Genomic DNA, 22,380 nt, shown 5'->3' with positions numbered 1-22,380 from the left:
GTTACATATGGCAGTTCAGAGTGGAGTTTACTATTATTTAAAGCATTATTTTGACAGCATAATTTATTCCATTGGCCAAAAAACCCCCGACTCATTTTACAATGACCGTAACCCTTTGTAAGGCACTCATTTAACTCATTGGCTGCCATTGAAAGATGAGTGTTCACGGCCAGTCGTCCCCAATTTAAATGAATTACAGTTCAAAATGGCAGGTGATGAGTTAAATATGAAATTTAAAGATGAAAATTAGGGTGTCTCTTGCCCAAAGTCATGTTTGTTAGGCTTCAGCTCATTACTGGTCCACACTCAGACAAGACATATTACATTATATTGCACAATAAACTGGAATATTGTGAAATTATTAGTAGTTCAAGCCAAAATTGAAATTCTTTTACAGGGGCAAAACACCTAACATTTAGGCATCACATTCATTGAACATAATTGTTAAAGAATTGCATGAGGAACATTCTCATGAGGTTGAGGATCTCGTATGGCCGGCACAATCTCCAAACCTCAACTATTATTGAGCATTTATGGTCTGTTTTAGAGATTCAATTAGGACGTTGATTTCCACTGCCATCGTCTCTAAAAGAGTTAGAGGGTATTCTAACCGAAGAATGGCTTGAAATTTCTTTGGAAACAATTCACAAGTTGTATGAATCAATACCCTGGAGAATTGAGGCTGTAATTTTGGACTGTGACAAAATATCCAAATGGTGATATATTGTGGTACTTTGCATGCCAAAAGGTTATCGATATGCTCATGCCAAGAAACGAGATATCGTTTTAAAAAGGTGTCAGTGTTTAAAAATAATGATAATAAGGAACCAACAAGTTGCTACCAAAATCTTCCACCATAATAGTGCCGCATTTAACTCTATGGCTGCCATTGACGGCGCTCGACGCCCAATCCATTAAGACCGGGAAGGGCGAATGAACACTCGTTCCTTCGAAATCAGAGCATTCGCAGAATGTCTTTCCGATTTTCGGGGCAGTTACAGGTGACTTTCTGTTTATTTTAGGGCATTTGCAGGTCACTTCCTGTTGAGTTTGAGTCACTGCCAATTCGATCCAGGGTCACTTCCTGCTCTGTAACCGAAAATTAACAGGAAGTGACTCTGAAATGCCCCCAAATCCACAGGAAGTTACTTAAAATCAACAAGTAGCGACCTGAAATGGCTTAAAATTACCCCGTTGCCTGGCATTAGCTGCCACTGACGGCAATAGAAGTGGGAGAGGCCTGTTTAAAGTGGGAGAGGTTCATTTGCTGTCACTGTCCCAGTTCAAAAGGATAGGATATCCACTAGTGGTCAGTGTTGTTAATTTTACTTTAAAAAAGTAATTAATTACAGTTACAAATTACTTCTCCCAAAAAGTAATTGCGTTAGTAACTCAGTTACCTGAATGCAAGAGTAATTAGTTACTTGGCAAAGTAACTAGTGATAATTTTCATGTTTTTTTTTTTTTTTTTTTCTCAAAAAAAAAAAAAAAAAAAAAAAAAAAAAAAAAAAAAAACGGTCACACAATGTGAAGTTTAAAGGGTTTTGGGGACAATTGGCCCTAGCCCAATTCTTTATCCTCCACTTAACTAGACACAAGGGTATTGCGATAACTAGATAATAACCTTTGCTATGTGTGGAAGTCATTTAAAGTTGTGAATCAACCGTTGAAGTTGTTAAAATTGCTCCCGCTAGTGCATTAGTTCCCTTCTGTCTACTTTCAACATGTGTAAGTCTTAAAACTGTTTCATCATTTAAAGATAGATTTAAGTCAAGATTTTGCCGATTTAGGACCATTTTAGATTAAAAAAAAAAAAGTAGGTTCGCTAGGAAGGATCTCTACAACAGAGCCTTCCTGAGAGGTCTACTGCTTTAAGATGGCGGCTGTTTACTAACGCATGTAGTCTTTAAAACATGTTGCCAATACAGCCGTGTCTATCATTTGCATCTAGTTCTATAATATGTGATATCTACCGTATCATGTGGGCGTAGTTTGTAGGCTACAGTCAGGTATTATTGGAGCCAGCTAGCATGAAGCATCGCGTTTGCAACGGCGACTTTCCCACTCCTGTTCTGCTCTCTCGTCTCCGTGAGTCCGTCTCTCTGACTTTTTTTATTCAACCAACTTAATAACGCATAGTAACGCACGCCTTTCCCGCCTCAGTAACGGTAACGGCGTTGCCAAGATTAGAAAAGTAATTAATTAGATTATTCACTACTGGAAAAAATAACGCCGTTACTAACGCCGTTATATTGTAACGCCGTTATTAACAACACTGCTAGTGATAGACTTACAGCTGAGGGATGAAAATACCTTGTTTTTCTGTTTATTAGTTTCTTTGAAAAATTATTTCCTGACCAATGTATCGATAATCGTTGTATCGCCATGTGGTGAGATCATCGTTATCGTGAGCATTGTATCGCAAATCGTATTGTGAGGCACCAAGAGGTTCCCACCCCTACTGTAATTGCTGCAAAAGGCAGACGTACTCAATTTTAAATTAGTTTTTGTTGATTATTTAAGGTGTTTCCATTATTTTGTCCAACCCCAGTATCTAGAGTATAACACTACACACAGAGTTGGGTTTCTGAAAAGTATTTTCCCACATTTCATTAATTTATAATTTTATTTTTTTAATTAAATCTGTAATATAAAAACTAGTCTGAATTTATTTCAGTGTATTATTTATGTCTACTTTATAATTAATAATCATAATTCGTATTGAAATATTAGAAACAATATTACAAAAAAAAAGGACGCTTTTATTTGTGATATTTTTATTTATCTGTGAACATTTTTCCCAAAATACACTGTAGGAGGCAGTCGTGTGTTTGTGAGCAACACTCTTCTTCGCGCCTTCCAAACTGGTGCTTGTGAAAATGTGGATTTTAAATAACTTCTAATATATCAATAAAATATATTAGATGTTACGTTGAAACGAATGATTAATCCCAGAAATGAATTTATGAATTATTTATGTTCAACCACATGTAATGTTTTGTCTATCCTGATTGTTTGGTATAGTAAATCATGTTCATCATCATCATGGGATCATGGAATCCACCCCTGGTCTTATGGTTCTCCCAACTGTCACGGCTGTGGCGGTTCAGTTTCTCCGGGAAGAGAGGCGGGGAAAACATAAACACTTCAATTGTACAAATGCTCTAACCTTTATTATCTTTAGCATGGTCTATTCTCAAATTTTGTTTGGGCACTGCCGTAAACGTGATAGACTTCCCAAGTCTTCGAAGACAGGTTAAAGAAACAGCGCTCTACTTATCTATTTAGCTAGCTAGCTAGCTAAATAACATTTTATCGGCGTAAGCGTAGCTATTGATTATCAAAGACACACTTGCAACGGAATCTCATGTGCTCCACGTCCAAGTTTGGGTAAATATCCAATGGAAGACTACGACACGTTTGTGCGGAATCGTTTGTCAGATTTGCGGAAAAAAGAGGAGAAACATGAAGTGCCTGCGGCTTCTGCCATTCGCTTCTTTGGAGCGCCCATCCTACCCCCCGTGGTATGAGCATTTTCTTCCAACTTTGCTGTCATCCGATTCTCAGTAAATTTACAGTTACCTTTTGGACAGTTATGTGTCATATATATGATTGACTTTGTTTTTATATCTTTGAGAATTTGGTTGGAAAACATTTACAACTGTGGAGCTATATAAGTATAACACCATTTACCATTTATTTGGCATTTTACGGGTAGAGATTCAGGATGAATCTAAAATGATCTATAACCTTTCAAACTGACCATCATTTGATCTTTTTTCTTTCATGCACTTTTCCAGCTGTAATGTTTTGTGATGTAATTCAGTGGTGGTTCCATAATATTGAATATTGAAGATAAGTACAAACTAGGTTCAAGTTATTGTGCGATTTAGGTTCATCCAAAAGCAAAGTATGTATCCCTTAATTTATGTAAGTTGTTTCAATTGAAATTCATCCTTGGGTACTTAGATGACTGTGCCAGCATGATATTCTGACGGTATGATAACCTTAAGCCAAAAATATTACAGTTTCAAGGTATTACGGTATTGCAATTACAGCTCTAAATTGTTTTACCTTGAGATATCTGGGTTAGAAAAAAAAGTCCCCATTTAACTGGATTATGATTTTTTTGAAACATTAGCAAATTGGAACATAATTATAACGTTACGTTAAAATAAATATAAAATTACAAAATATTCTACATAAAATTAACATAAATGCAGTCCTTTATGTGAGCCTAAACCCACAGCCACAGCTCAATATTATCACCATCAGAACAAAAACAATTGAATTATTTTCCATAAAAAGAATGTGTGTATGACTCGTATCATTTTTACATTATACACGCACACTCTCTTTATCAACACAGACAGTTGCCTGAGAGAGAAAAAAACACACGTTTTACCACCGCTATACACACTAAACATGCTGGAGTTAACTCTCGTAGCTGGTGGGAGACTGTTACGCCCAACAGACGGCTCGCTAAGAGCTTAACATAAAACGAACCACACGTATACAAGTGGACACAAATTTATTTACACACATCAAACTCGCAATGAACAATGGATACAAAATGCGGAAGAAGCTGGCTTCAGGGTAAGCCCAGGCCAAAACAACAAACAAAAGGAAACCACGTTAACCCCACCCGCTAACTAAACCCTGATCGTAAAAAGGAAAGAACAAAAAGACAGCCACTACCCTGGCTTCCTACACTAAACAAAACAGCAGAAAACAGGTTGAACGAAAATGGCAGCTTACCCCTACTGCTTCGGTGCTCTTATTTACAGTGTTGAGCAAAAAACGATCCAATAATGGCAAACACAAAAGACCTCACCGAAAAAGCGGGAGTGTAACCAACTAGCGGTCAAATGCAAAAGTGAATGAAGGCGAGCAAACAGCTGGCGAGGAGGACCGCGGCACGAATGCTGTCAATATGACCTCCCAGAGTGTTGACAGCGGCTGGTTTTTGAAGTTTGGCGCCCTTCATTTGTGACCAATCAGCGGCGGCGACGTTGTCTGCCCGTCCGGCGTCAATCGGTGTACGTCACATTGTGAGGGGAGGCAGCCAGCTGGCAGAAGTGATGATCAGGTGACTGGAGGAGTCTCAAAACAAAACAATTGTTAAACGGCCAGTGCCATCACAGAGACGTTCATGACAGTTTTACTAACCTTTAATTTTCTATAAATGCGAAATCATATGGTCATCGTGTTGCACAGCTGACTCACTGACACTGAGCAACAACCTGAGGGGGAGGGTTGAACCTTGCAGCTGCAAGTGAGGGGTTTCTCCATGCATTTTTGGGACATAAAAAATAGCTAATACCTTAGAGACGGTATGACATAAAATGTTTGCGGTTTTGAAACCTTGACATTTTCATGCCACGGTATACCTTTAAACCGGTAATCAGCACATGTCTACTCAAACCAATGCTTTACTTGTGATAAATGCAGTCATGTGTGGCCATATTGGCTTCTTTTTGTCAAGTCTCATTACTTGTATCTTTTAATTAAAGCTCACAGCGACACGGAGAGAAGAAATGAGGCAGCACAGAGAAACAGCCCAAAAAGATGCGGTGACTCGTAGATTGAAGAGCAACCAAAGACTAGCATATGTGCAAAGAATTCTACAGAGTGTTCAGGTACTTGAGGTTTGGGAATCCTTCTTTTAAACACCACATGTGGCAGTATATATAAATAAATGTTCTATATAGCCCAGGAACATACTTAGGTCACCAGTCTTTAAGAAATGTGTTTAATAGTAATTGTCTCACATTTACATGCATAGTTAATTATATACTTTGAGTTCAACCAGCGAGGTTGATGGTTCTGAAAATGAAAATATGCGCAAAGCAACATTTTCAGTTTTTTAATGGCGAGGCGATCAAACCAGAATTGTGGTGTTCACCCCTTGGTGTAATAATTTGCTTCTACTTAAAACATTAAGCTTATTTTTTTTCTAAATTTCAGACAAGGACCTTACCAACGCTGGAAGACTTACTTGAGGAGTTAAAATTTGGCTCAAAATCTTTTGATTCCACCAACTCAAGTGAATCAAGTCAGCAAAGTGTAAATACTGTGGCAGAAAAGAAGACTTCGCTTATATGTCCGTTGCAGTCCACCACAAATGGTGCTTTTTCCACCAATCATGTGATTCCTGAGCAAAATCACAAGGGAGAGTGCCTTGTTGAGCATTGTGAAAAACAAATATCCCAGCCAGGGTTCGTAAGTAGTGTGAATCACTGCTTTGTAACCTCTGAGTCCGTGTCTCATGAAATTATGGAAGACGCCACTGGTCTTTCAGAAAATCTTGACATAAGGAATGTTTGCCATGATCCACAGGGAATTGATAATTCAAATGACTCTTTCCTTCCCAAGACCCCAAAGACAATCACCAGGACGCCAGATATTATTAGCTATCCTCCCATTGATGGAGAAGAATTGGAGAGAAGTGGACACGAGTCATCCTTTTCTCACGATTTTGTAGAACTGAACGATAATAGTTTTAATGTATATCTTAACAATTCATCCGGAAGTGATCGTCATTCTGGAGAGAAAAGCATAAATAGTCACATAGACATTGCTGATAATCAATATGATCTTCCTTCTTCCGCTGTTCATAAAATGAAGGAAGGGCAAAAAATGAAGGCAGTGTTGGGACTCCCACTTTTGGATAGCTTTACCACTACAAATATGTCTGAGTTACCTCAAAGTCCAATTGTTCATTGTTCACGCGCTGATCAGCCTAATCAGAGCAATCCAAGAAATATAGACTCTGTGGGCACGGAAGTACCCAAGTCGCAATCAAAGTCTGCTAATCGTCCGAGCCTCCAGGACATGCTGAAGCAATCGCAGGAGTACCGCCGGGAACAGCGCTTGCTTAGGAACCAAGCCAAAAGGGCTAGAATACAGGAAAAAGCACAAGAACAACTAAAAGTAGAAGAGAAGAACCTTTCTGATAAGGAAAACAATGAGTTTCACTTTAAAAGTATGGAAGGGAGGAAAACTAAAGAGAAGAGATTTATCAAAACAATTAATACTGCTTGCACAAAATCAAATGATAATTCATCTGCAAACATTGGATTCTTAATTGGCAAAAAGGCAAACGACAATTCTGAACATATCACCATTCCTCACCCACAGCCCTTGTCACAATCCCAAACTCAAGAACTCTATCACCTTACAATTGATCAGAAAAATACAGAACCAGTTGCTTCATTCGGACAACATGGGACTCATCAGTCCATCCCATTACCTCGGTTCTGCCAGAGTCCTGTTTACAATGAGGCCTCAAGTTGTGTACCAAAAGGAGCAGATGACCTCAGGGAAAAAGTTCTAATAAGTTCAAGCCATATTGAAAGCCACAAAGCTGACGAAGAACATAACATGAAACAGCAAAGTGAAAAACCAAGCATTGAGGTCGAGAGTTCGCAGCACATGAACCAGCTTGAGTCCTGCCTGTCCACATTAAAAGAACTGATCTCTGATCTGGGCTCCTCCCATGTCGAAATTGAAGGTAAATGTGAGGATAGTCCTCATAGGGGCAGTGAAGTGAAGCAAGACCAAAGAGACAATGAGTATCCAAAAAGACAATCGCTTGACTCTTCCAGAAGCATGCTTGAAAACTCAGATGAACAAATCAACAGCAACGTAGATAATTATCCATCAATCCAGCAGGATAAAGGAGAAGAGGTTAATTTAGCAGAGCTCAGTATGGCCAACACCTTTACACTTCCAGGCAAAATCAATGAAAATGCATACCACATGAATTCTGGACAGCTTGAGGGAAGCAAAAAGCAACAGCCACCTGTGGTACCTGTGCTTTCTGTTGAAAAATGGAAGCCAGTTTCCAGAAATGTTTTTTTACAGCCCACACTTCCTCACGATTGCTCAGCACCGTTAATAAGCAATTCATATCATTTAGAAAGAGCCAGTAAGGCCAAGGGTGATCACAGCTCCATTGTCATGCTCTCTGTCAATCAATCATTGGATGTGGATACACTGTCTGAGGGGTGGCTCCCTGAGGGTTCAGGATCTGAGCAGGACTCAAGTGACCAGTTGGCTCAAGGGAAGGGTCTGACCCCTGTAAGTGTGACAGATATTGAGGCTGCGTCTTCCAAGGTGAAAAGGAGATTGCTCATGAATGTCACAGACCTGGACAAGACTGTGGCACCCTGCAGTGAGGCATTGTCACCGGTCAGACATAGCTATAATACTTCCAAAGGTAAAAACAGATCGATGTTCAAACAATGAAGTACCGTATTATCTGGATAGTAGTTTGTATTTTGCTGTTTTTAAAAGAAATAACATTCATTATTTTTTTTCTTAAATCTTATGGTGTGTTGGAGCATGATGAGCACGTGATGAATATTGCTATTTCTGGACCCTCAAATGTATGACTAATTCTGTTTTGAAGTGTTACTGTGCAAATTTACAGTGGTATGAAAAATTATTTAAACCTTTTGGAATTTCTCACATTTCTAAAATTATCAATATAAAATCACTTTCAAATGTGATCTTATCTTTGTGAAAATCACACAGATGAAAAAACAGTGTCTGTTTTAACTAAAACCACCCAAATATTTATAGGTTTTCATATTTTAATGAGGATAGTATGCAAACATTGACAGAAGGGGGGAAAATAAGTACGTGAACCATCACATTTAATATTTTGTGGCGACCCCTTTGGCAGCATTAACTTTACCCAGACGCTTCCTGTAGCTGCAGATCAGTCTGGCACATCTATCAGGACTAATCTTGACCCATTCTTCTCTACAAAACTGCTGTAGTTCCGTCAGATTCATGGGATGTCTTGCATGAATCGCTGTCGTTAGGTCATGCTACAGCATCTCAATGGGGTTCAAGTCTAGACTTTGACTTGCCCCCCTCCAGAACATGTATCTTGTTTTTCTGAAACCGTTCTGAAGTTAATTTACTTCTGTGTTTTGGATCATTGTCTTGCTGCAGCATCCGCCCTCTTTTTAGCTTCAACTGTCTGACAGACAGCCTCAGGTTTTCCTGCAAAACCTCCTGATAAACTTTTGAATTCATTCTCCCATTAATGATTGCAAGTTGCCCAGGCCCTCAGGCAGCAAAACATCCCCAAATCATGATGCTCCCTCCAACATGCTTAACAATGGGGATGGTGGGACGGTGTTGATGTTGGTGAGCTGTATTTTTCCTCCACACATGGTGTTGTGTGTTACTCCTAAACAATTTAACTTTGGTTTCATCTGTCCACAAAATATTTTGCCAAAACTTCTGTGGAGTGTCCAAGTGCCTTTTTGCGAACATTAAACAAGCAACAATGTTTTTTTAGATAGCAGTGGCTTCTTGTGTGGAGTCCTCCCATGAACACCATTCTTGGCCATGGTAGGTGATGCGTGCACAGAGATACTGAATTGTGCCAGTGATTTCTGTAAGTCTGTAGCAGACACTAGGTTTTAAAAAAAGTAACCTCTCTAAGTATTCTGCGCTGAACTCTAAGCGTCATCTTTGGTGGACGTCCACTCCATGGGAGAGAAGCAACAGTGCCAAACTCCCATTTGTAGACAACTTCTCTGACTGTCGATTGATGAACATCCAGACTTTTAGAGATGGTTTTGTATCCTTTCACAGCTTTATACAAATCAACAATACTTGATCACAAGTCTTCAGACAGCTCTTTTGACCGAGCCATGATGCACGTCAGACAGTGCCTCTCATCAAGACAATTCTTTCTCTTTAAGTCTCCTTAGGTAGAGGGTTCCCTTACTTAATTTCCCCCTTCTGTCATTGTTTGCATGCTATCCTCATTAAAATATGAAAACCTATTAATGTTTGGGTGGTTTTAGTTAAAACAGACAGTTTTTACATCTTTTGACAAAGATCAGATCACATTTGATGATGATTTTATGCAGAAATGTGAGAAATTCCTAAAGGTTCAGATACTTTTTCATACCACTGTACATAAATGAAATCCAAAGCATTGGCATAATACCATTATACCATTCAGCATGCAACAGCATTAATAATGCTAATATGAAAGATTTTTTTTGGGGAAAAAAACATAATTCTGATATTTTTCAGAGATTGAAGTGGGCATCAGTAGCCAAGTAAGGTTTACTATTATTCGTGCAACCTGAAAAATAAACTAACAAAATTATTTGGGCATGTAGGTGATGCTCTTTGATAAATTATTTAAATCATGAATGAGTCGAAGGGGTCATTGAAGAATATTATTTGTATTAGTCTACATTTCTGCTCATGATAAAACAAACTTTATTAGCATTACTGTATGGCACTTTTGAGCTTCCCTTACTTTCATGGATAGCCTATAGAACTTTTTTGCCCTTTTTTTTTTAAGCTATTTTTCGGAGCGTAAGGCTACCTTCTCTTGCAGTTCAAATTCAACTGATTTCTTTGCCCATATTCGGCATATGATTTTTTTTTTTCATGCAGTGTGAACAGTCTCATTCCAATTTATTATTATTTATTTGTGTTTTTATTTTTATTTTTTTTACAAATTTGAATTAGGAGTGAGTCATAAGAAGAACTGAAATGCCCTACTGAAAGTAGAGGGCATGGCCAAAACACCTTCTCAAAGCGCTGTGTGTTTAAAAAAAACACACACACTTGAGTAAGTCACAGGCCCAGCCAAATTATGATAAAAAATCCACTTTGTCCACTAAATCTGTTTTATTATAAAGTGGTAGAACAGAGTTGGAACCCCTTATTTTGTGTGAAGGTGCTGCAACTTGCACTTAGCTGGCGACCGGTCCAGGGTGTATCCACCCATGCCCATGTTCAGCTGGGATTGCCTGCAACTCATCATTGACCCTTATGAGGAAAAACTGCTGTAGAAAATGTTTTTAACTAATAAGCTCTTTTCTACCCTTTTATCATGTTCTCAGTTTCATTAGCTTCAATGGGGAGTGTTACAGAGGAACTAAAACGGGTCCATGCTGCTCAGGTCAAAGCGCTAGAAGAAGAGCACAGGAGACAGCAGGAAGAGCTGCGCCAGGTGAGACCCAAGACATGTAGGAGATTTATTTTCATGTGAAAATTGGTAATGTACTGTGTCTGTATGGCTTTTAAGTTGTAGGATCAACAAGTTAGATGCAGGAATGTGTTCCTCAATGTTCAATCCACCAGACATATTTTCTTTACACAGAACATGATAGAAACAATCACACATAGCTCATCCTTCCTAATGGGCCACTTGCATGAGATTACATCACTTTCTGCTCTGCATGTCTAGTAGCAATTCCTGTAGAGTAGCTATAATTCACTTAAGATATGTTTGCGGCTTCACCCAAAGTCACCTAGACGAGACATGAAAAATTAGCATTTGGCCCATATTTGAAAGATTAGATCACTGAGTATTTATATTAATATTTTGAGAATATTCTCTGCTGTGACACCAATCCATCATTGAAACATTGGCATGATTCCATACAGTATGTGCCCTTCGACACACACAAAATGTTACATTAACTGATGGACTGTTTTCTGGAGATGGGTCGTGGGCTGACTGCAGACATCTGCTCATTACAAGAGACCTTCAGACATGCTTAAAAACTCAGGGTTTCCAACATAAATGTTTCATCACATCCCTAAAAGCTGAGATCATATAGTCATTGCATGTGCGTGCACGTGTGCCTGCATGCGCACTTCAAGGGTGCCGGCTGTAAGTTAGGGGCTTCACTTTTTCCCCATTTCCACCTTTATCTGTTAAAGGTCAGTTATCTTACCGTATTAATCACAGGCTCTGGTTAATTAACATAACCTTAACAACAATGCAATGAAATTCGTTTCATAAAAATGCCCCTTTTTAAATCCTTTCAACCCCCTGTGATTTGTGATGAAATGGGAACTCAAGCTGGTCTGAGCCTATGCTTCAAGGGAGGAGGGGAGCATGGATTCTGACATAAAAAAGGAAAGGATAAATTGTTTAATTCATGAGTGTCCATGGTTAAGTGCCAGAATGTCCTGCCGTGTGCCACTGCTAGTGGTCTCCCCCTTTTTTTTTTCTCTCTCATCCCGTCCTTTGTTGTGTCTGAAGCCTCTGCTGTCCTTTTTGCTTTCTGGTTGTATTATTTCTACCGACTCATTATTCCGCCGTCCTTTCCTATGCCTTATTCCTCCACTTATTCTCTCTACCCCCAATTAATTTATTCTTCCTGCATCATTTGATTTTCTTTCCAATTCACTATTTGCCAATGGTGTTTTGTTCCCCAAATGCGTGCTGGTGCTTACCCCCCCTCCACCAGACACACGCAGTTCTTGTCATACTACACTGCGACATCACGTATGCCTCACTTCCCTTCTTAGGTACTCACAGTGCGTTACTGCAAGCCCAAGAGCCCGCCCTTGCCATGCTCTCCTTCATCAGGCTCTCGTCTTGGGGACACAGTGACATTCTCTAAGCTCTCTCAGGTATTACCAGTGCATTTGAAAACCTTTTTTTCTTTCGTTTATCCACCTCCAGTTTGTTAACTTTTGCCAGGAAACATAGAAAAGTTCCCTAACTTATGTTTTCTTTCAGCTCTTTAATGTACCCAGTCTTGCTGTAAAATATTAGCCTTTAGAAGCCTTAATGATCAACAAGTGAGGGACAAAAACCTCTCAGTTGTTTATGTATTAAAAGTCCATGTGTATGGATGCACTAAACAGACGCCAACCTTGAGCGTCTGTGGGAAATTAATTGGTTGTCACTGATGGAATTAGCATTCTCCTCTCTCTTCCCCTCCTGTTTTCATTATTCACCCGGCTCATCTCTCTTTCCCTCTTCATTAGCCCCCGAGCTCTCATCTAGAGCGCTGCCTCCCCCTGCTGTTAGCGGCTGTCAAAGGCTATCTGACTCGCAGGTTGCTCAGGACTGAGAAAGTGGCACAGCTGGTGCGCACCATTGGGGTGAGTGAAGCCTGCCATTGTCACATCTGCTGTAGTTATTTAAAAGGGGTGTACACAGACTGATTTCTGACATCTTTTTACAATGTGAGACACGTGATGCAGAAATATTGCAAAGTGTTTGCTTACTGTATTGGCGTGTGTGGTGTACTAAGGTTTATCAGAATAGGGAGAGACAGCGAGAACCAAAAGTGGTATTTGCCATGTGGCATTTTTTTCCATTTTGCCACATGGCAAAAACATGCCAAATGGCAAAAGCCGTTTTGCCACATGGCAAATACCACTTTTTGTTCTTAGCTCTGCTGGATGTCCAGAAACCGTGAGTTGCCCCCCAAGCCTCATGGTATCTTGTCTGGACAAAGTACAAAGAAGAAACAGCAACGCGTGCTGTGATTTTGCATTGTTGAATTTACACGTTCATCAAACAATTTACCCTATTTGTCAATTTTGGGCAAACGTAGATCTTTGCCTCCATCTTGTGGCTTCTATTGACACATACAGTTCAAACCTTTTTAAGTCATTGGTGCTGTTGGCGGTGATAGAGGAACCAGAATTACACTTCAAATATTTTTTTTACATTGATCAAAGTAACTTTGATCAACTACTGTTGTAACTGTTTTAATGTTATTTCATAAATTGACTCATTGTTCGTAGGAGTCCGAAATCCATTTGGCCTGGGCAGGGCTGGCAATGATCATTTAATGCCAGCCATTCCAGTTAAAATCCATTTTGATAAATATTGCTGTTGATGGCAGCGGAAGAGTCAACATGGCGTCAATTGGAAATAAAATAGGGGTGATCAGATCTCAACTGTTTCTCTGATCACCAATTTTTGAAAAACCTGACCTACCAATCTGGATTTTTTTGCTGATCCCAATTCGTCCCCCCCACCCCCCCCTTTTTTTTTTAAACCACAAATAACAGTGTGCACCTTGTATGGTAAAACACTGAATATGACCTGTGAGCCAAAAGTTTTTTTTTTAACTGCACATGGCGTTAGTTCTCTAAAGATTTGATTGAAACATTTCTTTCCAAGCTCCAAATTAAATCTTACTTTATCCCCCCCCCCCCAAAAAAAATGCAGCAGTATTTTTGCGTTACAAAAAGAGAATCACATCGCATTGACTTCATGATGTAATTGGCGGGGCGCGGGGTCGATAAATGGGGGGCCTGCCGTGTTGGCGAGGCAGTCAAAGCTGACTGAGTGGAATCACAGACAAACAGCGTTTTACGTTGAAATTCTTGTGAATAAATGCTTAAATCACTAAAATGAGTGAATCACTTAAGTCACTAAAAAGAGAGTGAAAATGAAAGGTTATGATGGTTTAGCACGAGCTTTGCAGCCTTAAACATAACAATGACAATACGTAGGTTCAAAAGCTCGAAAGTGTGTCTTCACTTCACGAGGAAAAATAAAAACAAAGCGACTTGCAGTCATTCAGGCATTAAAATCACTCACCTTTCGGCTAAATTTGCCATTTTGAAGTCAAAAAGGGTGACATACAGTGGGGCAAATAAGTATTTAGTCAATCACTAAGTGTGCAAGTTCTCCCACTTGAAAATATAAGAGAGGCCTGTAATTGTCAAAATGGGTAAACCTCAACCATGACAGACAGAATGTGGAAAAAACCCCAGAAAATCACATAGTTTGATTTTTTTAAAGAATTTATTTGCAAATCATGGTGGAAAATAAGTATTTGGTCAATACCAAAAGTTCATCTCAATACTTTGTTATGTACCCTTTGTTGGCAATAATGGAGGCCAAACGTTTTCTGTAACTCTTCACAAACTTTTCACACACTGTTGCTGGTATTTTGACCCATTCCTCCATGCAGATCTACTTTAGAGCAGTGATCTTTTGGGGCTGTCGTTGGGCAACACTGACTTTCAACTCCGTCCACAGATTTTCTATGGGGTTGAGATCTGGAGACTGGCTAGGCCACTTCAGGACCTTGAAATGCTTCTTACGAAGCCACTCCTTTGTTGCCCTGGCTGTGTGTTTGGGGTCATTGTCATGCTGAAAGACCCAGCCACGTCTCATCTTCAATGCCCTTGCTGATGGTAGGAGATTTTCACTCAAAATCTCTCGATACATGGCCCCATTCATTCTTTCCTTTAGACAGATCAGTCGTCCTGGTCCCTTTGCAGAAAAACAGCCCCAAAGCATGATGTTTCCACCCCTATGCTTCACAGTGGGTATAGTGTTCTTCGGATGCAATTCAGTATTCTTTCTCCTCCAAACACGAGAACCTGTGTGTCTACCAAAAAGTTCTATTTTGGTTTCATCTGACCATAACACATTCTCCCAGTCCTCTTCTGGATCATCCAAATGCTCTCTAGCGAACCGCAGACGGGCCTGGACGTGTACTTTGTTCAGCAGGGGGACACGTCTGGCAGTGCAGGATTTGAGTCCCTGGCGGCGCATTGTGTTACTGATAGTAGCCTTTGTTACTGTGGTCCCTGCTCTCTGTAGTTCATTCACTAGGTCCCCCTGTGTGGTTCTGGGATTTTTGGCCACCGTTCTTGTGATCATTTTGATTCCTCGGGGTGAGGAGGGAGATGTAAGTCCGTATTGCCCAACAACAGCCCCAAAACATCACTGCTCTAGAGCACATCTGCATGGAGAAATGGGCCAAAATACCAGCAACAGTGTGTGAAAAGCTTGTGAAGAGTTACAGAAAACGTTTGGCCTCTGTTATTGCCAACAAAGGGTACATAACAAAGTATTGAGAAGAACTTTTGGTATTGACTAAATACTTATTTTCCACCATGATTTGCAAATAAATTCTTTAAAAATCAAACAATGTGATTTTCTGTCACAATATGAAATGAGTCCATTTGTCGCAGGATAAATAAAAATGAGAGCGATAATTTTCACGGCTGCGTTTTATCAACCCGTGCGTGCATGCATACATTTGTGTGTGCGTGTAGATGACTATTAGACTCCACTTCATTTCACTGATGTTTAAAAGTAATCGAAACGCCGTAGAATTAGTTCAGACATACAAAATAAGGAAACACGACATGTGTATTAAACACTGTAAGTGTTAGCATTGCTTCATTGAGACTAATTGGGGGGGGGGGGGGGGGGGCAACCAACTTTAGCCTGCTATAAAACATTGGCAGTCTTTTCCAAAACGCAAACTTGTGGTTAAAAGGTGACACTTCAAACATTAAAAATCACTGACTAACATCATTTGCAAACAAAAAAATTGAGAAGAAAAAAAAAAAAGCTACGAGTGACAGTCACACTACAAGCAATGACGAAAAGTGATTTTTTTGCGGAGTGTGAAGCTGTTAGCGGTTTAGCGAACGTACTTCAGGTGTACATTTCAAAATAAAAGCACGCTGCATTCAAATAAAAAACGATTTCTGGAGTTAATCCCATATATTTCAGAATTAATACCATAATATGTAAATACTATAATACTACAGAATTCAGATTCTACACTAAGAATAGCTTGTAAATGACACCCTTTTTGAAAAATATGATTGGAAATGAATTTTATAATTATTATAATACTATTATTTATATATATATATTTATATGCGTCGTATACTATAATAATAATGCCAGATTTTTTTTAAAGAATTGTTTTGAGTAATGTTGGAAAGGCTGTCTGTGTTCTGAATCTGTTTACATTCCATTCTTTTGCACTAGTTAATGTTATGAGCATTTGACCTCATTGTTCATGTATTATTAATTATTTTTCTTTATTAGTCGACTAATTGTAAAAATAGTCGGCTGACTAATTGGGAGGAAATTTGTTGTTTGGGACAGCCCTACCGGAACATATTTCCTCCACATCCTTGTCAGCTTTTTAACCCGCTGTCCCATTTTCATGCCTGGTCATTGCAAGGTTGAGATAACTGCGCTGGGAGGGAATACGACCAATATGCCAATATATACCAATATTTTTGATTTCTATTAGAAAAATGTTTCAGTAAAATGTTACACTTTCCTGTGTATTTGCCACATATTGCCATCAGCAATATTGCCATTGTTAACATTGAAGCTTTGGGCCTCTTTTGATCTCGTTGTGAGTTTGTAAGGTTGTGACTTCTGACTAAACAAACTCGATGCCAGTCAAAACGTTTGTTCTTCTTTTTCCCCAAATTAGAATCGATAAAAGAATCGGTAAAGAATCGAATCGTTAAGCAATATCGATAATGGAATCGGAATCGTAAAAATCCTATCAATTCCCATCCATCCCTACCTGAGACAATCCTTCCTGCTTGTATGTGGTACAGCTTTCGTACTCTTTGAACCGAAATCCACCGTTAGTTTGCTGCGTGCGTGTGTTTGTGAATAGCTCCTCTTGATGTAGGGCGGCCCCCTGCTTGAAGGAGTTGTGCAGTGCATGGCCGAGCTGACCCGTCAATAATGATGATGTCTGCACAAGGTTAAAGGAAATTGATGAATTCGTTTTTTGGCGAAGAGAACTACAGACTAAGTTAAAGCAGGTCTCCAAGTCTATATTTTTTCCGCATCTTAATACCATTTAATGCTGGAATGTGAGCTAAATGTGAGTGTTCGCAAAACAACTGGTATCATCTGACACCATTCATTCATACGTGAAAGACATCTGGAGGCCGTCTAACAACTACCACTGACTGACTATAGGGAACGCCAATACAAATTCCATTCCTTCCGACATTAACGTAGCAAGGAGCGACATACTAGTATTGGAAACATTGTGTTCGGGTCGCAAAAGTATGAAAATACCCAAAAAGTGCACTTATATGTTCATATTAATAACCACAAATGTCAACAACCTAATGCTAGCGGGCTAATGTGGCTCATACTGACTAATGAATTTATAGTCAGGCTTTCTGACCTGATTGGGTCGGAAATACTCACATTTGTCCTGGACGAGAGGGACCCAAGTGGAAGAGTGAGGTTACAGAAGACACCAAGTAGGTGGAGGAGCTTAAAATGTAGGCACAACAGCCCAGAGCAATAGATAGTGTGGAAAAGAAGTGAAGAAGCGTGTGCAGGCAGGCTGGAATTGGGTGGAGAAAAGTGTCAGGTGTAATGTGTGATAGAAGAGTTTCAGCAAAAATTAAAGGTTCTTAAAACTGTGGTAAGGCAGAGAGAAAGATGCTGAGGTTCTCTTTGGAAGTGACCAGGATGGATAGGGTCAGGAATGAGCACATCAGAGGGACAGTACATGTTACAAGATTTTGAGATGAAGTCAGAGAGGCCACTCTGAGATGGTTTGGGCATGTCCAGAGGAGAGATAGTGAGTGTACTGGCAAAACGATTTGGAGTTTCCAAATGCCAGGCAGGAGGTCTAGAGGAAGACAAAAGAGGAGGTTTAGGGATGTAGTTAAATAGGACATGAAGGTAGTTGGTGCGTGAGCAAAGGATGCAGAGGAACAGGTTAGATGGACGCAACTGGCGACACCTGAAAGTAAAAGCCAAAAGGAAAAGGGAGATTCGTGTGTGCAGTATGTGTGTGCCCTGCTTGAAATTAAACTATATTGGATGCATTTGAGGCATGTAATTGAATTCCTTCATTACTAATGCTAAAAAAGAAAATGTGTGCGTTTTTCTTTCAGGACACGCAACAGTTTCTGCAGGCTTTCCAGCTGCGTAGTCCCGGAGGTGAAATCTGTAGCAAACAGGATCGTTTATTGTGGCAGAGTGTTACTCGGCAGGTATTAAGTCAGCCACATGTTGTATCCATCTGTTGAGTTTCCTCCTGCCAATGTGCATTTATCTCCTCAATGGCAAATTACCCACATTTACGTCTGAGATTTAATACGTTTACCAACTTCACTCAAGCAAACATTTACTGTGTGATTGTTTCTCCTGCAGCTGCGAGCGGCACGTTACGATTTGTATGACATCTTCTTCTGCTTGTCAATGGGGGAAAGGATGCAGTTGATCAGCTTGGACAGAGAGTTGGCAAGACAGAGAGTGCTCAGGCAGCAGGTCACTCGAAAGGTTTCCAGCCAGGTGGGAAACCCGAGGGTTGAAAAAGCAATTAAAAGCAAAGCAAAATGATTTTTTTTTTTTAATTTAGTCATGGATCGTTAACATTCAAATGTTAGTGTATGTGCATTTTTCTGCCGCATCTGGCTTAATCACAAAAATACAATTTATGTACAAATTTAGACATATTGTACCTATGTTCTCGTGTATTTAGATGGGGAACACGCGTTGTCCAAAAGGAAGGAGTTCTGTTTCTACCACAACACAAAAATCACTCCAGAAGAAAAGAGGCATCTTGTGAGTATTGTTTGTTTTTGTTGTTGTTTTTTAAGGAATATAAATATTTGAAACAGAACTATCTTATTTCATGGGATGTCAAAGTCCAAATTTCAAAAAACAATGTCCAGATAAAATATGCAGGTGAATTTTCTCATTGATGTAAGTGTAATCTTTAACTTTTTGTAAATATTTTTCTGAAGACACAGTTATTGGTTTGTTTTGTACCAGAGATGGATTTTTTTTTTGTCAGCGTTAACCCTCTGTCTTGTTTTACCCTTCAGAACTCAGAAGAAGTCAGAAAAAGTGAGTGGAGTTGTTTTGACTGAACACAAAGGTGGATTCACTAATGAGCAATCGCTCGCAACTACCGGTAAGCGAGGATGGCTGAAACCAAAGCCTGCAAGGGTCTCTCAGCGCAGTTACTCTTGTAGACCCAGATGACACTTGCTCCTTTGAGAATTCAAGTTTAAATGTTACCAAATCTGGGCTCACTGTGAACTAGGGCAGCATCTTCATTTCCGGAGACCTGCAAATGTACATTGTTTGTGTTGATTTAAAATGAACATTGCTGTTTCAGTGACTTCCAACAGCAGTGTTGTGTTTAGCAAATATTTGCGACTGAACTGTTGTTTTCTTTAAAAATTATCTACAGACCGATTCATTAGAATGCACTAGTTTGAACTCCTGTAGTTAGATGAGTCCTATTTCCGTCAAAGTGGCCTGATTGTTGGTTTACTTTACATATCACCAAAAAGTCTTTATTCATAAATTTAAAATGTGTTATTTTTGTGTGTATGTATGTATGTATGTACATTACTATTTCATAATAAATGTTTTAAAACATGACAATTGTAATGTTTGAATATTCTGAAGCATACTAGGTGTCATCGTTGGTCCCAATATAGAGCACGTTATTTTGAGTATTGCGTTTTCACACTTGCATAAAATTATGGTGTCACTTAGTACATGAAGGCATTTTGTGAAGTTTACCCACTTAAACGGGTAGAGGTGTGAAATTTCAATCATAGATGTATTTCTACTAATAGAGACACGGTCTAAAAAAAAAAAAAAAAAATCTGCAACTCACATTGTACGATTTTTCAATAATTTATTTAAAATTTACTGGGGTTCATAAGTATTTGTGCCCCTGAGAAAATCAGTGCTAATATTTAATGCAGAAGGCTTCCTTTGCAATTACAGAGGTCAGATGCTTTTTTGTCGTTCTTTTCTTCTTTCATATATAGAAACAGGGATTTTGGCCCATTCCTCCACACAAATCTTGTTTAGATCTATCATGTTTCGGGGCTGTCGTTGAGAAACACGAAGTTTCCGCTCCATGCAAAGATTTTATATTGGATTGAGGTCTGGAGACTGGCTGGGCCACTCCAGAACATTGATACGCTTTTTACGCAGCCACTCTTTGGTCAGCTCGGCAGTGTGCTTCGGATCATTGTCATGTTGGAAGATCCAGCCACGACTCCTCTTCAAGTCTCTGACTGAGGGAAGGAGGTTGTGTCTCAAAATCTGACAATAAATTTCACCATTCATCCTCTGCTTCATACAATACAGTTGTCCTGTCCCCTTTGCCAAAAGCAGCCCCAAAGTATGAGGTTTCCACCCCCATACTTCACAGTGGGGATGGTGTTCTTAGAATTGTACTCATCCTTCTTTTTCCTCCACACACGATGAGTAAAGTTTGCACCAGAAAGTTCTACTTTGGTCTCATCTGACCAAATGATTTTCCCCCATGACCCCTCCGCATCATTCAGATGGTCCCTGATAAATTTCAAACGGCCTTCACATGTATTGGCTTCAACAGGGGAACCTTCTGAGCAATGCATGATTTTAAACCATTGCACCGTAGTGTTCTACTGACAGTAGCCTTTGAAACTGTGCATCCAGCTCTCTTCAGGTCATTGACCAGCTCCTGTCATGTAGTTCCAGGCTGAGCCCTCACTTTTCTCATAATGAATGAATACCCACGAGGAGAGATTTCACATGGAGCCCCAGTCCGAGGTACATTATCAGGTACATTATCAGTCATGTTTAGCCTTTTCTAACAATTGCTGCAACTGTTGATTTATTCTCACCAAGCTGCTTTCCAATTGTCCCATAGCCTTTTCCAGCTTTGTGGAGCTCACCAATTTTTTCTCTGGTCTCCATTGAAAGCTCTCGTGTCTTGCCCATTGTAACAGTCGGAATATGACTGAATGTGGGGTGTACAGGTGACAATATTGAACTCAAAGGGGTGGGGGGTGGGGGGTTACTCATGGGGTTAAGGTGGACTTTTTTTTTAAAGGTAGACTGACAACTCTGAGTGTTACAATTGCTGATTCTAAGGGGTACAAATACTTATGAACCCCAGTAAATTACAAATATATATATATATATATTTTTAAATTATATAATGTAATTTCTGGATTTTTTTTTAGATTATGTCTCTATGAGTGGCATCTATGATTGAAATTTCAGACCAAGCCCGTTGACGGGGGGGGGGGGGGGGGGGGGGGGGGTCAACCGGGAATGTTGTCCCGGGCCTCAGGACCATAGGGGCCCCCCTGAATGACCCTTAATTTATTTTACTTTCACATGTTTCTCTATTTAAATCATTCTGTTATTAAATATTATGTTCTACTCGATATATACTTAAAAACTATAACATTAAATATTTCAAATATATATTTTTTCCTTTTTTTTTTTTTGCACAACCCCCCCCCCCCCCCCCCCCCCCCCCCCCCCCCCCCCTCTGTCTTAGCAGACCCGCTCTGGCGCACTCAAGGCTACACACTACGTACGTGTCCTGAAGCGGGAAATTAAAATCTGTCATTGTTATAAACTCTAAACATGGCGAGTAGTCATAAATCGGGTGCGCAGAAAAGAAAAAGAAAAAGAGATGAAGATCATAAAGGTGAATGAGAAAAAATGATGAAGTTTTTAAAAGGGGGACAAGAAGCCAGAGAATTAGGGCTATAGTCGGCTGTGGACGGTGATGTCGGTAAGTGAACAACAGCCGCTAACACTGAACGTTTACATTTGCGATCACCGTGACCAAAGCCCGATTCGAGTTGCTTGCCCACCCACGGACACACTCAGCCCACCCAAAGAAAACTGGATGTAGTACAAATAGCAGTCTGGGCACCGCGTATGGTATCCCATTCATATAGTACTGATGTGTTCTAAGTTTTAACCTTTGCGTTGTTACCTCCTCTTCCACCTTAAAAAAAAAAAAAAAAAAAAAAAAAAAAATGAAATGAAATGTTGGTTTTGTTCCTAGG

The 22,380-nt window shown here is 39.7% G+C and overlaps 1 protein-coding gene across 2 annotated transcripts; it reads left to right on the top strand.

The window, feature by feature from the left end:
- Positions 1–3,078: 3,078 nt before the first annotated feature.
- On the top strand, positions 3,079–19,960 carry cp110 (centriolar coiled-coil protein 110). 2 transcript variants are annotated; one of them, XM_057844669.1, is made up of 10 exons: positions 3,079–3,524; positions 5,514–5,639; positions 5,968–8,221; positions 10,890–10,999; positions 12,310–12,414; positions 12,775–12,891; positions 18,451–18,549; positions 18,710–18,850; positions 19,041–19,123; positions 19,387–19,960. In XM_057844669.1, the coding sequence occupies exons 1-10, from the start codon at positions 3,402–3,404 to the stop codon at positions 19,544–19,546; spliced, it is 3,318 nt and encodes a 1,105-aa protein (XP_057700652.1). In that variant the 5' UTR covers positions 3,079–3,401; the 3' UTR covers positions 19,547–19,960. The 2 variants fall into 2 exon arrangements, with proteins under 2 accessions (XP_057700652.1, XP_057700653.1); XM_057844670.1 differs by having other exon boundaries at positions 3,079–3,255; positions 19,387–19,959.
- The last annotated feature ends 2,420 nt before the right edge of the window (positions 19,961–22,380 follow it).

This window comes from Corythoichthys intestinalis, chromosome 8, assembly GCF_030265065.1.
Source record: "Corythoichthys intestinalis isolate RoL2023-P3 chromosome 8, ASM3026506v1, whole genome shotgun sequence".
In the NCBI taxonomy this organism is placed as follows: domain Eukaryota; kingdom Metazoa; phylum Chordata; class Actinopteri; order Syngnathiformes; family Syngnathidae; genus Corythoichthys; species Corythoichthys intestinalis.
The sequence above is the reverse complement of the archived record's forward strand: the minus strand, read 5'-3'. Positions and strand labels throughout refer to the sequence as shown.

What these genes read in the sequence shown, in the direction of transcription:
- cp110 (XM_057844669.1), top strand. Translation starts at nt 3,402, where the DNA reads ATGGAAGACTACGACACGTTTGTGCGGAATCGTTTGTCAGATTTGCGG. An exon ending in CATTCTCTAAGCTCTCTCAG is followed by an intron (nt 12,415 to 12,774) that starts GTATTACCAGTG and finishes CCTCTTCATTAG; the next exon opens with CCCCCGAGCTCTCATCTAGA. An exon ending in GGCAGAGTGTTACTCGGCAG is followed by an intron (nt 18,550 to 18,709) that starts GTATTAAGTCAG and finishes TTTCTCCTGCAG; the next exon opens with CTGCGAGCGGCACGTTACGA.